Source organism: Engraulis encrasicolus, chromosome 16 (assembly GCF_034702125.1).
Source record: "Engraulis encrasicolus isolate BLACKSEA-1 chromosome 16, IST_EnEncr_1.0, whole genome shotgun sequence".
Lineage (NCBI taxonomy): Eukaryota > Metazoa > Chordata > Actinopteri > Clupeiformes > Engraulidae > Engraulis > Engraulis encrasicolus.
In genome coordinates this window covers 45,172,273-45,188,179 of record NC_085872.1, presented here as the reverse complement: position 1 = coordinate 45,188,179, position 15,907 = coordinate 45,172,273, and the positions used below count along the sequence as shown (strand labels likewise).

General features: G+C 42.8%; 1 protein-coding gene and 1 long non-coding RNA gene across 2 annotated transcripts in view; one reads left to right on the top strand and one right to left on the bottom strand.

Annotated features, from left to right (window-relative positions):
* LOC134465843 (high affinity 3',5'-cyclic-AMP phosphodiesterase 7A-like) overlaps window positions 1–15,907 on the top strand; it is a 37,319-nt gene that overhangs the window by 5,725 nt on the left and 15,687 nt on the right. The window contains exons 5-9 of the mRNA XM_063219738.1: window positions 1–10; window positions 6,174–6,305; window positions 8,624–8,715; window positions 8,986–9,130; window positions 10,934–11,030. The exon at window positions 1–10 is cut by the window's left edge and continues 91 nt beyond it. Coding sequence (XP_063075808.1) covers window positions 1–10; window positions 6,174–6,305; window positions 8,624–8,715; window positions 8,986–9,130; window positions 10,934–11,030 — 476 coding nt within the window. The remainder of the gene's footprint in view (window positions 11–6,173; window positions 6,306–8,623; window positions 8,716–8,985; window positions 9,131–10,933; window positions 11,031–15,907) is intronic.
* LOC134466626 (uncharacterized) lies at window positions 1,596–5,512 on the bottom strand. The gene is made up of 4 exons (XR_010038350.1): window positions 5,409–5,512; window positions 4,286–4,453; window positions 3,116–3,218; window positions 1,596–2,404 (listed from the first exon to the last, which is right to left on the bottom strand). It is a non-coding gene; the product is annotated as an uncharacterized LOC134466626 (long non-coding RNA).

The following is a 15,907-nucleotide window of genomic DNA, read 5'->3' as shown; positions in this document are numbered from 1 at the left end:
GGACCCAAAGGTAAGTAGGCAGGAAGCAGGCCGGGCTAGGAGAGGACAAGAGGGTTGCAGGTTCGAATCCCACCATTCCGCTCCCGACCACACTCCATATGAACATGTGTAGCCAACATTCACTGACACACACACACACACACACACACACACACACACACACACACAAACACACACACACTGGGAGGAATTTGGCGGGAAATGGCCCTGACTCACTTAGTGGAATACCCCTGCTGTGTGTCTTGTATTGTCTTGATGAGAATGGTGAGCATGAAATGACCTCTCTTATCATGAAATCATAGAAATAATACAATAGAATGGCCCATGAATGAAGCGGTCAATAGGAACGCTTGCGTCAAACAGGCCGCCATCTTGGAACATGGGAAGCGCCGCGGAGCGCTGCTTTGAAATGAATGAACGTCTATCGGAACCAAGCCAACATGCGGGATTAAATCCGCATAAATTGACATATTTGACTACCGGAGGTTTTTGTTTTTGTTTAATCCTGGTTCGTTACAAAATGTTAGTCATTTACTTACCCTGAAAAATTGATAGTTAAACCATTTTTTGTCAACATAGCCTACATTTACGCTCAACTAATTAGGCCTACCTTTTTCCCATTCATACCAGCTGTACGAGACTTCCTGATGAACAGGGCATAGCCTACCTCGAAAACGTTTAGTTCTACATGGGGGAAAATTAAACATACACATTTCACAAGCAAATAAGTAGGCCTACATTATACTTGGACAAAATATGTACAATGAATCATTAGTTTCTTCATTCCCGTCTGTAAAAAGCGTCAGCTAAGAAGAGCAATGTAATGTAATCTATGTATGAGTGTAGGCCTATGGTTACGTTATGGACACTATCTAAATTAGGCTACATTACACTTGAATGTGCCATCATTGTATAGGGCCTACACGAATGCAATATTTGCACAAGTCACAACAGTGAAGGCTGGTTTATTGTTTGGTGCCTTATAATATTTGAGGGCTGCACTAACCAAGCTACAGCACCGTTGTGTCTTATTTCTGGACAATAAGTCTTATTTCTAGCAATAAGCCCTATGGGCCCAGTTTCAACAATGTGATCACAGGTTAAATCCATAGTTTCCTGAAACCTTTTGATCCTATTCAGCATGTTTACAAATCTACACACATGAAATAAATATTACATAGGCCTACACAGGGTTGGTGAGGTTACTTTTGAAATGTAATAAGCTAAATATGTTATCAGTAATGTAATCCCATTACCATAATATTTAAGCAATGCAACAGATTGCTGTGACTACTTTATTCCCAAATATTTACAATGGTTTCAGTGAATCGTTAAAAAACAAAAAAAAATAGGAAAGCTTAAAGTTTAACTCCAGCCAATTTCAACATGCTCCCACTAAATAATAATAAAAACAACATCTTGCTTTATTCCCCAAAACATCCAAAAGGTTATGCAAAATCAGACAACTAGCAAACAGCGATAAACAAAATCTGCCCCCATTAGAATAGCTCAGATCCCGGAAAGGGCTGAGCCGAAAATGTAATTGGCTGGAGTTATCCTTTAAGCAGAGTTTGACAATGAAAGTACACAGCAAGTCCTGACCACACTTCAATTTATTGAAAAAAGACAACTATATACACAATCAACATTAGAACCCCGCCACCACCATCCATTAACCAGGTTACTTCAGACATTTCGACGGTAGGGTCACAGGGATGTTGATGTGACGTGCTTTAAAATCAGTTGACGTTGTTGTGGAGGTGTGCCCTCCCTGTTGATATTGGTCAAACCTCCTGCTGTTAGAGTGGTCATCTTAGGATGGTGGGCCAGGTGTGTTAGAGCACGTATGCCCCCTCATCCCTGGTTTTTGTTCACAGGGATGAGGGGGCATACATGCCGTTACACACCTGGACCACCATCCAAAAAGGATAACTCAGTAGAAAGTGTGACCAACCTGTCAATATTGACAGGGAGGGCACACCTCCATAACAACATCAGCTCATTTCAAAGCACATGACACATCAACATCCCTGTGACCCTACTGTCGAAACATATCTGGTAAAATCCAGAAGAACAGCCTCTGAAGACCTCATTTACCCGCCTTTCCTCAGGGGAAGATATCTACCTGATCAGGAAATTAGCTAAAAATATGCTCAAGGCTTACGGTCCTATCATCAGTCCCTTTGGAACAGTTAAATGGCAACATATTGTTGATCTGAATAATGTTCAGGATCCTGAGGGTCTTCATGCAGCAAAAACAAGGTGATCAGAAGGCATGTTGACTTCGATGGCCAGAAGATGAAGGTGTCTGTGGCAGCTCAAACATTGCGTTGATCTGTGGCACTGGCGCTCACTGTGCTGAAGGACGCAGGATATCAGCAGTTCACAGCCTGTTCTCCAACTGCTGAGCATTTAAAAAACATTCACATTTAAAAAAACATGCCAAACAGTGACATCAACACAGCAAAACTGAGGGCCTCACATGTTTGTTTCAACAAGCTTATTTTTTGGTCTGTTTTCAAGTAAAACACCCTTGATCTGATAATGGGCCACTTGGTCAAGCTGGTTATCTAGGTGAAACAGTGGTACAAAAAGTAAAAGCAAAGAAACCCTGCCACAGATTCCCTCCAACATAGGTTTGACCTCTCCAAGTAACTGGCTGTGACTCAATATCAGATCAAGAAAATGTCTGTAAAATACTTGTATTGGTAAGAGTTTACAACTAGGTTTTAGGCCTCAAAATTCTAGTTCTACAATTCTAGTGAGTTTTTGGAGGACTGGCGTTCATTTAAGAGTGACATGACTAACTGAGCATTTTTACTTGAAAATAGACAAAAATACGCTTATTGAAATGTGCGGGGCCATCAGTTGTGCCGTGTTGACGTCAGGTGGATAGACAGCTGACATTGCTGTTGGACAACAGCTAGAATTATATTTTTTGTTAAGCACATCTACATGTGTTCATGCACAGTTGTGATGCCCTCCATGTAAATACAAAATGAAAATCCACGAAAAATACAGAGAATGCATAAATGAAAAGGTTCGCTTCATTAATACAATTGAAGATTCCAATATAAAACACTAAAAACATCAGAAATCAAATAAGAAAAGTTACCAAGTGTCTGTAGCCCGTCAACTCAATGCTGACTGGAGGGTCACAAACGCAGACAGTCACCCCATGCCCTCCATGAAGAATGGAACACAGGACTGGAACTACCCTAATAAAAGTTCAAAACAAAACATTAGGAGCCAATATGCATATTATTTACTCAGTTAAAACACAGTACAGTAATCCTTAATTATATGCATGACAGGGGGATCAAGTGATGGTGGCAAATGGCTGCAGCAAGAGAGTGGTAAGAACTTCACAAGTCATGCTTTAAAACTTCCTAGTCAGTCATGCGACTCAGAACAAGTCAAATGATTCAGGGCCCTCATTTATCAAGCGCATCAAACGTGCCTAAATCTACGCACACCCCAGACCATGAGTGCATTGCAATATGCGACCTTGCCTCCTCCACTTGCGCTTGCCTCCTCGTCCCGCCTCCTGGCCCCTCCTCTGTGGAGAAAACGATAAAGTTTCCCAGCTGTCAGCCTAGCCACAACTTTTGAGGGACTGTTTTTCATTCACCATCCCAATTGCAAATGAGAAAAAGACTACAATTGAGCTTTTGCAAGATATTGAAATATAATGCTGTTGTCAGTGATGTCATCATGACATATTACTTCCTGGTACGAGGAGAGAAGCAAGTGGAGGAGGCAAGGTCGCATATTGCAACGCACGCCATGCGTGCACCGTCCTCCTGTTGAATCCACCTCTGCCGCGGAAATGTCTCCACCTGTGCACTTGCTGCCAGCACTTCATGTGACGCGTGTGTCCGCATGTGCTCATGTGCGAGAGAGAGAGAAACCCAGACAGTGTTGCCAGATATATGATGATTATCGTATTTGTACCATAATTGTCAATTTTGTCCTCACTGATCAAAAAAGCATGATGTACAATCATTTCAGAGTTGTAATTCAGTTCATTTTGATGCCTTGAAACAACAATTTGGGTCTAGTACGATAATCTCCTCCCAGTCCCCAAAAATGATAATTTTGAGGTTTTGGTAGATAATTCAGCATTTTCCAGCTGGCAACACTGAACCCAGATCCCCACATAGGCAAACACAGTATGACACCATCAAGGTTATCTACTTATAAATGCATGATGTTCCTTAGTAGAGCCTGAAAGAACAACTCATGATTAATTATGAGATATCATGCAACTAATTGTTTGACTAACCTTGGACAAGTGTTTGGGGAAGTTGAAGTTGAAATTGATGGCTCTCTCAGCCGAACAGTTTGCTCAGGAGGTAAGTGGCAGCATCAGATCAGCGTTGTTTTGGCACAAACCTCTCTCTCTCTCTTCAAAGCCAGAGCCCATGCCCGCCTCCTCCTTCTTTTGGGCCATCTGCACAGAACAAGTTGTAGTAGCAATAACCTTATCAACTTTATCCTTCCAGTGCAAAGCAGAATAGCAACATTTGGTGCGAGATGTGTACATGATCCTTATGTTTGTGTAACCACGTTAATTACGTGGCGCTTTCTTGAAAACAAAACTTACCAACAGGGTATAGGCACATGAAAGACATGTTTAATTGAAGGTGTTAGCGTAAATTGTACAACTGAGGTTTAAGGAACGCTGTTGTTGACATGTTGCAACAAGCACTGTAACAAGCACGCCTGACAAACTTAAAAATTATCCTTGCCGTGTTTTAGTCACTTTTATTCTTCCCTGAATGGCTTTTTAAACAATGAACAAACATGTGGACATCATAGTACATAAAAACAATATTTGATATTCAAGTGTCAACTGAGGCACGTACGGAATGTCCGTTGCAACAAACACTGTTGCAACTAGTTAGCTAACTTTAAATGTAGAGATCTATCCGAGATTTTCGCAAGTTCGTCAAACATGGCGCCATAAATATTAATTCACGACTTAAACAAATATCACCCCTTTTAGACATTTACAAGTGTCACGAGTTAAATCATCGTTGACGTTGACTTTCCTCAGGAAGCGCTTTTGACTAATACCTAGCTATTAATACGCTACAGGTAGAACTAATGATTCGTACAGGCCAACGTTAGCGTTGCTTGCCTCACAACGTTATTTTCGCCGAACAAAGCGCCAAAGATATTGATTCAGGAACAAAACAAAAGGAAAGAAAAGAGTCGCCTTTATTGGGCATGTCAAGTGTCATCATGTCCTACAGTTAAATCGTCCTTGATTTACCTCAGTGGACCAACTGTGAAATGATATTAGCTCTAGGCTAACAACATTGCTCAAGGCAAACACATCATGCCGTTGTTTGTCACAGAAACTTAATATCGATAACATTCAAAATCACAAGATAACACCTTACCTCATGTTACACCTTCTTTGGCTGTTTTTCGTCCTCTCGTTGCTGCAAGCATAGCGGCACAAATATCCTTCAACTTTACAAAGTGATCACCGACTGGCGTGGCTTCTAATGGTACCTAAATGAACAGATACCTGATTAGAACCCTGTTCCAAGATGGCGGTGGTACAGACGCATGCCCAGAGGCTGATGGGCCATTCTATTGTATTAGTTCTATGTCATGAAATAAGCACCTCATTGACACAATTGACCACTGTTTTAAAGTTGTACTGTGTAAGATGGGAAACATAAATTCTGTAAATGAACTAAAAATATTACACAGGGCACCTTTAAGGGCGAATGTACATGTATTGTGTTGCTTGGACACTTTCTGTTTTTGTTTTTTGTTTTTGGAGGGGAGTTGTAGTACCGGTAAGACATGAAAAAAACTATTTTCACCCTTGGTTGTAAGTTCGAATCCCACCTGATCTCTCCCTCCACTTCCATCCATGACTGAAGTGCCAATGAGCAAGGTACCTAACCCCACATTTCTCCAGGGACTGTAGCCAATAACCTGAAAAATTATAACTCTAAGACTCTATGGATAGAAAATCGCTTTGGTTAGGAAAAGCGTCCGCTAAGTGTAATGTAAATGTAATTAGATGTGCTGGTGGCGAGAAATAACATGCCACAGTGTGTGTTTGTGTCAACCATGGTGGGATTCAAACCTACAACCCTCTGGTCTAAAGCCCATCTCCTTAACCACTAAGTCACGGTTGTGTTCCGCAGCTCAAGCCGTACTTGACTCCAGTCGACGTCATGGCTGCGCTGCTGGCGGCCGCCACTCACGACCTGAGCCACCCGGGGGTCAACCAGAACTACATCGTCAAGAACAACCACTTCCTGTCCGCCCTCTACCAGGTAGGACACACACACACGCACACACACACGCACACACACACACACACACACACACACACACACACACACACACACACACACCTTTAAGAAGACAGCCTTGCTCTAGACCTCAGCAACACCTCAGCCCCAAACTCAGGTCCAGGGGCCAAATCTGGCGCGTGGAGTCATTTTATTTGGCCTGTCAGATCATTTCAAACGTGTATTATTACAGTTGGTCTACATGCACAAATACATGGGTGAAAAACTTTTTTTTTTTTGTGGTTCAGACGTCAGGTGGAGTAACGGCATCTAATGCCCATAAATTAATTAGTAATTGGTGGTTCATATGCTGCAATGAATACTCCTCTTAGATACCCCACTAAAAACAAGCAAAAAAAAAAACCAAACAAACAGAAAATCCATCCAATAGTGGCACTGACTGTCGTTGCGCTGCCCTGACATGTGCTACTGCTGAAACGTCACTGACCCATATATACAGTACAGGACAAAAGTGTGTACTCACCTTCTCATTTAATTAATTCTCTTTATTTTTGTGGATTTTTTAAGAACATAATACATTTTCAGAGAGGGCATTATTTCTGTGAATGAACACATCTATATTTTTTTGCTTAACAAAAAAATAAAATATATAAAAAATAAAAACAATTATTTAAAAAATATCAACAAATGCCAAACAGTGACGTCAACACAGCAAAACTGAGGGTCAAACATGTTTCAACAAGCTTATTTTTCTGTTTATTTTCAAGTAAAAATACCCAGTCATTCGAGTCCATTTTAATTTATACAAGCAATACAAGACAGATTTTCTTGATCTGATAATAGGTCACGTAAAAGTAAAAGTGAAAAATCCTGCCACAGATTCCCTCCAACACAGGTTTGACCTCTACATGTAACTGGCTGTGACTCAATATCATATCAAGAAAATGTCTGTAAAATGCTTGTATTGGCAAGTGTTTAAAACTAGGTTTTAGGTCTCAAAATTCCAGTTCTACAATTCTAGTGAGTTATTAGAGGACTTTAATGTTCAATTAGAATTATATTTTTTGGTAAGTATGTAATCCTCCATGTGTTCATGCAGTTTTGATGCCCTGCATGAAAATACACAATGAAAATCCACGAAAATAAAGATAATGCATAAATGAGAAGGTGAGTCCATACCTTTGGCCTGTACTGTACATGTAGTATAATAACATGAGGAAGTCTGGTGTGTCACAGGAATATGAGTGGTGCCAGACCAGTGTAAAATCTCCCACTCTTTATAATAGAATATGTGCAAGCATCATCTAGCCTCTATGACTTGTTTGTTTGTGAAATTTGCCTTTTTTAAAAGTAATTTTTAGGGGATTTTGTGTCTTTATTGATAGGAAAGTGGAGATTATGACAGGACGTGAGTGGGGAGAGAGAGATGGGGCAGGGTTTTGACATGACCCAGGCTGGACTCCATGGGCATGTACTGTAAGCCCACATGTGGGAGGCTTAGCATGCTGTGCCACTGCAACCCCTGCCTTTGAGTATAAAGAAATAAATACTGAGTTTGGCCCCTGATTTCGTCCCAGATTTTGACTTTGGCTCACTGGGAATTTGAGTTTCACGCCCCTGCTCTAGGCAAGGCAAGGCAAGGCAAGTTTATTTATATAGCGCATTTCATACACAGGTGCAACTCAATGTGCTTCACAAAGTTAACAAATGTAAATGAAAGGAAACAGGGAAGAAAGAAGGAAATGAATTAGAGTCAAAAAGCATTTAAAAACATTAAGATAAAACATAAGGTAAAAATAATAATAAAATAAAATAAAATGAAACAAATTAAATAAAAAATAAAAATAATAAGAATAAGTAATTTAAGCTAGGGGAAAGCATCTGAGAACAGCTTTGTCTTGAGTCTAGATTTAAAGCTATCAATAGTGGGTGCATTTTTTATGTCATCTGGAAGCTGGTTCCAAAGCTTTGAAGCATAGAAGCTAAAGGCTGCCTCTCCACACTTTGTTTTGACTTTTGGAATCACCAGCAAATTCTTCTCCGTTGACCTTAGTGACCTAGTTGGACCTTGCTCTAGTCTAGAAGATGTTAATTTGACTCTCTAAAGTGTTGAATTAACTCTGAAAAGGTCTTCTGTTTTGCAGGACGGGGGTCGACGGTGGCAAATTACAAATTCAATCCTGGCCTTGGGTACAAATACAGTACACGTTAGACCAGTGGTTTTCAACGTGGGGGCTGGGAACCCCTGGGGGGCTGCAACGGGGTGCTAGGGGGGGTAATTTAATCGACTCTCTAGTCTGAGTGTTGAATTGAACTCTGCTTTTTCTTCTGTCTTGTAGGACGGGTCGCCACTGGAAAACTACCATTACAACTTGGCCATGGGTCTCTTCAAAACCTCGGGCCTGCTGGAGCCCCTGTCGCAGCAAGACAGGTAGGTGTCTGTGTGTTACTCTGTGTGTGTGTGTGTGTGTGTGTGTGTGTGTGTGTGTGTGTGTGTGTGTGTGTGTGTGTGTGTGTGTGTGTGTGTGTGTGTGTGTGTGTGTGTGCCCTGTGCCACCAGGTGCTTTCAGGCTGTACAGTTACACTTTCAATCTAAGTCAGGATAGGTTTCCATGTTTTGTGGAATGTGCGAAGGGAGCCTTTCGGGGAGTAACAAATTTTCTTCTAGTTTCATGCGAGTTGTTTTGTTGTTAATGTGCAGGACGCGTTTTGGAGAGGTCGTGCAGGCACTGATCCTGGCCACCGACATCAGCAGGCAGAGCAAGTACCTCGCACTCTTCTCCACCCACATCCAGAACGGAGACCTCGATGTCGCCGACGAGCAACACCGTCTCTTCATGCTGCAGGTCATTTGTAGTTTCAGACTTGAGTAGAGTGGGCTTATTCGATTTGCTACAATATCTGCATGCTTATGCAGACAGCAATGTATTCTGGATGAAAATGCTGCATGATGGTTAGATTTCTGGTCCAACTTACCAAATTTCAGTCATGTTGTGAAGACGAGGTAACATGTGGTGTCAAACTATCGCGGCATGAATGCGACTGCAGTCGGATCTTGCAACCCCTAGGTGCGATCGAGTTGTCGTCAAATACGCATTTAGACAGCAATGCACCCTGGATGAAAATGCTGCATGACGGTTAGATTTCTGGTCCAACTGACCAAATTTCAACATGTGGTTTCAAACTATCGCGGCATGAATGCGACTGCAGTCGGATCTTGCAACCCCTGCAGTTGCTTATTCCCGTCGATGCTCGTCTGCTGACCGCCTCCGAGGTCACGCACCCATGAACTGGTTGGCCAACAACTCACTCACGTGTGTATAAGGTGCCTTGTCTCACACCCCTGCTCCCCACCTCAGCTCCTCCTCCCCACCTGTCCCCCCACACCTCAAACGTAGTGTGTTAGTAGATCAAACCGGTGCCAGCTCATCGTCTTGTGCATATTTGTGTCTGACTTTAAATGCGCTGTATTTAATACCACCCACATCGTGACAACGTGGTTCATGAACATCAACCTCTCGCAACAAAGTCGAATAAGCCTAATGTGTCTGGATAGGAGGGACAAACACTGCAAAGCATATCCACCATGTTTGTAGTCTTTATTGGCCTGCCTTACTATGTGTCTGGATGGGTGAAAAAAATATAAAAATGGCCACCTCGACATGGCCAACGAACACTAGGCACATACGACTCTGATGCAGTCGATCGATGTAGACAAAGAGAACTTGTTGTCACGATGTGGGTGGTATTAAACAAAGCGCATTTAAAGTTGGCCACAAATATGCACGACGAGCTTGCACCAGTTTGATCTACTAATACACCACATGTGAGGTGTGGGGGGGACAGGTGGGAAGGAAGAGTTGAAGTGGGGAGCAGTGCAAACTTGTGTAGGGGTGTGAGACAAGACGCATACTGTATACACACGTGAGTGAGTTGTTGGCCAACCAGTTCATGGGCGCGTGACCTCACTTCTCCGCCTACTTCCAAAACGGAGACTTCGATATAGAGCTCGAAAGTCCCGCCCCTTAGTTCCGCATTTCACGGGACCTAAGCTGACCATCTAACAGCATGGTAGCGTGTAAATATCTTCCGATCACAGTCATTATATGCGCTGGGCTTCAAATATGCTGTTTAAGAGGCTAGATAAAGATTATTCATGCAGAAGCATCAATGTTTTGTTCCGAGGCCGTTTGCATGAAAAATGTGAAGAAACACAGCTTTCTAAAAAGTTTGGGGGTTCGTACGAAAAATTTAACAAAAATATCAGAAACAACATATGTGGAGCTCGTGGCACAACTCGAAGGGTAACGAAATATCATTTTAATACCGCCATTGGATTACATGCTACGATTTTCGGCTAAAAACGCTGTTGAGGTCCCATGAAATCGGGGGAAGTGACGTCACTTTCGAGCTCAATGGCCACGGATTCTTCATCCTGCAGGTGATGATGGGATGATTTGTAGTTTAATGAGTCTTCCTTACAATGTCTCTGGATGGGTGAAAAAAATCTTTTTTTTTTCTTTTCTTTTCTTTTTTGGAATGAGTGCCATAAAATGGTCGGACATCTCCCATCCCAGTGAACAGCTTGTGAACAGCTTGTTTTTCTAAAGCGAATAGCTTGTCATAATGTGTTGTGTGTCGTCTTGCAGATCGTGATGAAGTGTTCGGACATTTGCAACCCCTGCCGGACGCGCCTCGTCAGCCTCTACTGGAGCCACCTGGTCATGCGCGAGTTCTTCCGGCAAGGTAAACACAAGGCCATTTTTGTAGTTCAATACATGGGTTCTAAACCTGACTGCGCAAACCTAGCTGCTCACAACTCAACCTCTGATTGTTGGAAACCGCTGTCAGTCAAAAAATTAGGTCACGTGGTTGGCTGTCAGTGTCTTGCCCCTCCTCATCTGCGATTGTGCAGCAAACTTGTGTAGCAAGAAGAGATGCAAGAACATTCCCGAGTCAGTTAGTGGGCGAAATACCTGGCACAATGATACAGTATAATGACCTGGCATAAAACCTCACATCTTGGTAACACAACCACCAATTTTATCTAGAAAAAATTGGCGATAAATATCACATGAGGGTAGTTGCGGGGTCTTAAAAGTCTTTAAAAAAGCCCTAATTTTTCATCCCTGCTTAAAGGCCTAAAAAAGGTCTTAAATATGTGTCCCAACCAGGTCTAAAATCTTTAGCAAAAGTCTTACATGTACTAGTTATTTGCCATTTGTGCTGTGTGAACTAGTTAATCCAGCCACATGGGCAGTCATGCGTAAGCGGTTAGGGTTCTCAAACCCTACACACTTAAAAGTCCTGCCATGAAATAATAAAATACAACAAAAAGGACTTCTCACTTTGAAAACTACAGTTGGCCTTCGTCCTGCACCTTTTCCAGGGATGTGCACAATCCTCTCTTTCAACTAAGCGGTTAGGGTGTCAGACTTGTAACCCAAAGGTTGCCGGTTCGACTCCCGAACCACCAGGTTGGTGGGAAGAGTAAGTAGCCTCTTACTGCAGCAGGGGTCGCCGGCGACCCTATTCACTTGCTGAAAATGCTTGAATATCATAACAACATTGCTATGACATTACAGAGAGCCATAGTGCTGCGCTAAGGACCAGTGCTCTCCCCCATCCTCCTGAATGACTGAGCCCTGGCCCATGACTGAGCATGGTACCGTCCCGCCGCATTGCTCCCTTGGGGCGCCATTGGGGGCTGCCCTCTTGCACGGATGAGGGATAAATGCAATCTTGTTGTGTGCAGTGAACACTTGAATGCTGTGGAGTGCTGTGTCACAATGACAATGGGAGTTGGAGTTTCCCAATAAGGCTTTCACTTTTTCACATAGGAACTCTTGTGCAGGCCCTCTGGGTCAATAAATACGCAGGGGAAAAAGAAGACGGAAGACATTTTAAAAAGTGATCCAAGTAGAACAATCAATTAACTTAGTCAAATCTTCTGTTTGAAAGTTCAAAAGTTAAGAAAACGTCAATTTATTAAAGTTATTAATTGATAGTTGTATAATTTATATTATTATTATTATTATTATTATTATTATTTATACAGGACATTTTATACAAGACATGCATTGCAATGTGCTTTAACAGTGCGTAAACTACCGGTAAGTGGTCTGGCTTTTGAATGACAGGATGTGTAGGCCTACATTTATGGAGTAAGACTGCCATCTGATGGTGGCAATAATGAATGGCACAGTGTACTGTAAGGACTACTCCCAGTGGCCACAATGCTGAATTACACTTTAAGCACAAGAACTCTATCTAGTGGTGAAAGTTGTGAATAGCATCGGGATTCAGAGATGCCCTCCATCTGCTTTTTAGAACTAGAAAGAAAGAGCATTCTGATTATTATTAGGGGCCAAGCAGCGAAGCTGGCGAAGGCCCCTATAGAGTTAGTAGGTTTTCTTCATTGTTATTATTATTATCTAGTCACCATTCTTCTCCGACTGTAAGTCTATGGCAGCCCATAGAACCGTAGGCAGGAAAATGCTGTAAATTGGCACACACATTCGAGGCAGCCTCAGCATTACCCACAGTGATTTATAGGTCCCCAGCCCCAACACTCTAGCGCCACCAGCAGGTCAAAGTTGCAGGTACATTTCTGCTTGTAACTTTTGAACCGCTGGGCCAATTTTCATAATAGTGAGGCTTGTTAAGTCAATATTCCATAAGAATCTTTCACTTGGTGATGCAAGCATCAAATTTGGTTCAGAGGTGCTTCAGACCCTACCCTTTTAGAAAAGGTCGCTATCCAGGTGAAAAAACAAGATGGCGGCCATTTTTCAAGATGGCCGCCTCATTAAAGGTGAAAAAAGCTGTTTTCGTCTTAGAATGCCAAGTAATCAAGGTATCTGAGTGATGGAAATATTAAAAGGTATGCATTCTTACCAGGACAACTTCATAGTATCATTATTTCATCACAAAAGGGCCACCACTTTTCAAAATGGCAGCCCTTACATGACTGAAAATGCACATTTATGACATACAGCTGTCCAATAGAAGGTATTCAATAATGCATACTAACCTTGCCATCACTGTTGGAATACAATGTCGTAAAAACAATTTTGTTTACATTCTGTATTAGAGTGATGTTATAGCACAACCAGGGCACACTGGTGACATCACTGCTGTGAGACTCAGCATGGGGTTCAGTGTCGGCTTGTGGTACAATAGCTGTAGTTGTAGTTTACTAACTCTTTAGTATACTCACTTTAGTTGTTGGTATTTATAGTCTCCCATATGCTATCTAATAAGACCCTGTTTATAGCTTAATTAGAAATGTAGTTAGTGTAGATAGAAATTTAGTTAGGTAGCCGCACCTGAATTGACAGGATGTGCCAGCATGGGAGAGCCGAGCCAAGGGTAACAGGGCTTCAGTTACCCCGGATAGTGTACAGATTGCACGAGACTTAAATGACACTGGATGAACGATCAGGCTGGGTGTAGGGCAGAAGTTGCCTGATTTTCATAGACTTCAGATCACGTACCGCGATTCTGGTCTGACCAGGACTATAACGATTAGCGTTTCCATACAGGACAAACTTTGTTTCCATGGCCTGGTTAACCCGCCTCCCTCTGCTTGCTACTGGTTGAGGGCTCTGCCGAAGTTTAAACCAAACATTTCTTAGCCCAATAGAACGTCTCTGCTTAAACCACGTCACTGCCTTGAACACATCTCTACCCAGGACGGTTGGAAATGCACAGTTGATTGGTTCCAGACAAAGTGGGTGGAGATTCCGCTGTAGCGGGAGAGAGCAAGCTCCTGGCCCTACTGTGTGTAGCTGAGCCGAAGGCGTTGCGTCACCAGTAGGGCGGAGCCCGGCTAGGGCAGAAGATGACTTAACCTTGTTGTGTCCCATATCTCAATGTGCTTTGATAATTTGAACGGTTGGGTGGTAAAAGGATAGGCCCTAGGCCTTTAACCGTATTACACAAGATGTCTGCTAAAAATCCATTGAGCTGCAGTACGTGTCGGGAACAACACCTCAATCACCCTGACCCTGAGCACGGGGGCCCCGCAAGGTTGTGTGCTCAGCCCCCTGCTGTTCACGCTGCTGACACATGACTGCACAACGACCCACAGCACTAACCATCTGATGAAGTTTGCGTACGATACAACACTAGTGGGCTTCATCACTAAGGGTGACGAGACTCACTACAGAGAAGAAGTAGACTTGCTGTCCAGATGGTGCAAGGACGACAACCTCCTGCTGAATGTCAACAAAACCAAGGAGATTGTTGTCAACTGCTACCACTGACCACTGCTACCACTGACCATCGACAATGATGTTGTGGAGAGAGTGAGCAGCACAAAATTCCTTGGAGTGCACATTAGCGACGACCTCTCTTGGACCCAGGGGCGTATCCGACGGGGGGGATGCGTACGTTGCATCCCCCCCACTTTCACTGGAAGGCCATTTCATCCCCCCCACTTTTGCCCACTAAACATCACTAAAATAAATAATAATAATAAAAACAATTTGAAATAAAATAAGCCTATCACACGTTCGCCTGTTTGCTTTCGTTACCTATCACTCTGTTTCACTGTAGCAGCCTATTCCAGCGCAACAGTTGCGTCAATAATAATATTAGGGTACTACAGCTGTTTGAGCAGCCTGCAGAGCGTGCTGGCGGCGGTGCTGACCAAGCGCGCGGGCACAGCTTTTCATGCTGCAGACCGAAGTAGTCCCAGCCGCAGACGCCCTCAACGAAGTGTCACTGAAAAGGATTCAATGACGGACTGTTTTAGATCAGCAAAAGTTAACTGCCTGTCATGAGGGCAGCATGTCCAGCATAGGTTAAGCTGTTAACAGAAGAAGCAAATTGACCGGTCATATTTAGGTCTACATGTCCTCCATCGGAAAAAAATGCAGTCTGATAGCGGGTCATGAAAATTCTGGTTCGGTGACTGAGTGACGAGCTGTTCAGTTGCACCGAGTTACAAACATTTTGTTGGCACCCCTCCGCACGATGGGGAAAAAATGATACAATCGGTCAGAATTCCATAGCTTGCAAGTTGCTAATCAGCAAGATTATTCACAAGCGACTGGTAGCAAAGCTCCCCAAAACTCCCGGCAGAATATAAACATGCAAGACATTGGTGATGGCAGAACATAACCTAACTTTAATTTAATGTCTTTAAAGTGCAATAGAAATTGTATTTTCGCCGAATGAGACGCCAATCTGGAAGAAAAGCATGGGTAGAAGCTATGAATTCAGGTAGGATCATTTCCCCTCCTCAATCGTGCCCAAGAAGCCGGTAGCCTATCCATCTGATTCATGTGTAGCCTACCGTTGTGGCTTTCTACGAGCATTATTTTACTTTTCAACATCAAGCAAGAGCCCGTTTTCAGCAGTTTTCAGCTCATGTAAACTTCTGGTGAATATGAAAAGAGGTTGTCTGACTGTGGTAAATTTAAAGTAAACAACCTTTATTAATTTTGTTGTTGCTCATTTCATTTGTTGCTAGTGTCTGAGTTGCACATTACTCTGTGTTGTGTCATGTTAACGCCAACGTATTCGAGGCAACGCAACGCAGTTTGGTTGTTGCAAGCTGTGCTGTGGAATGTGCTGCTATGCTACATATTGGAATGTCATCTGTAGGCTATGTGTTT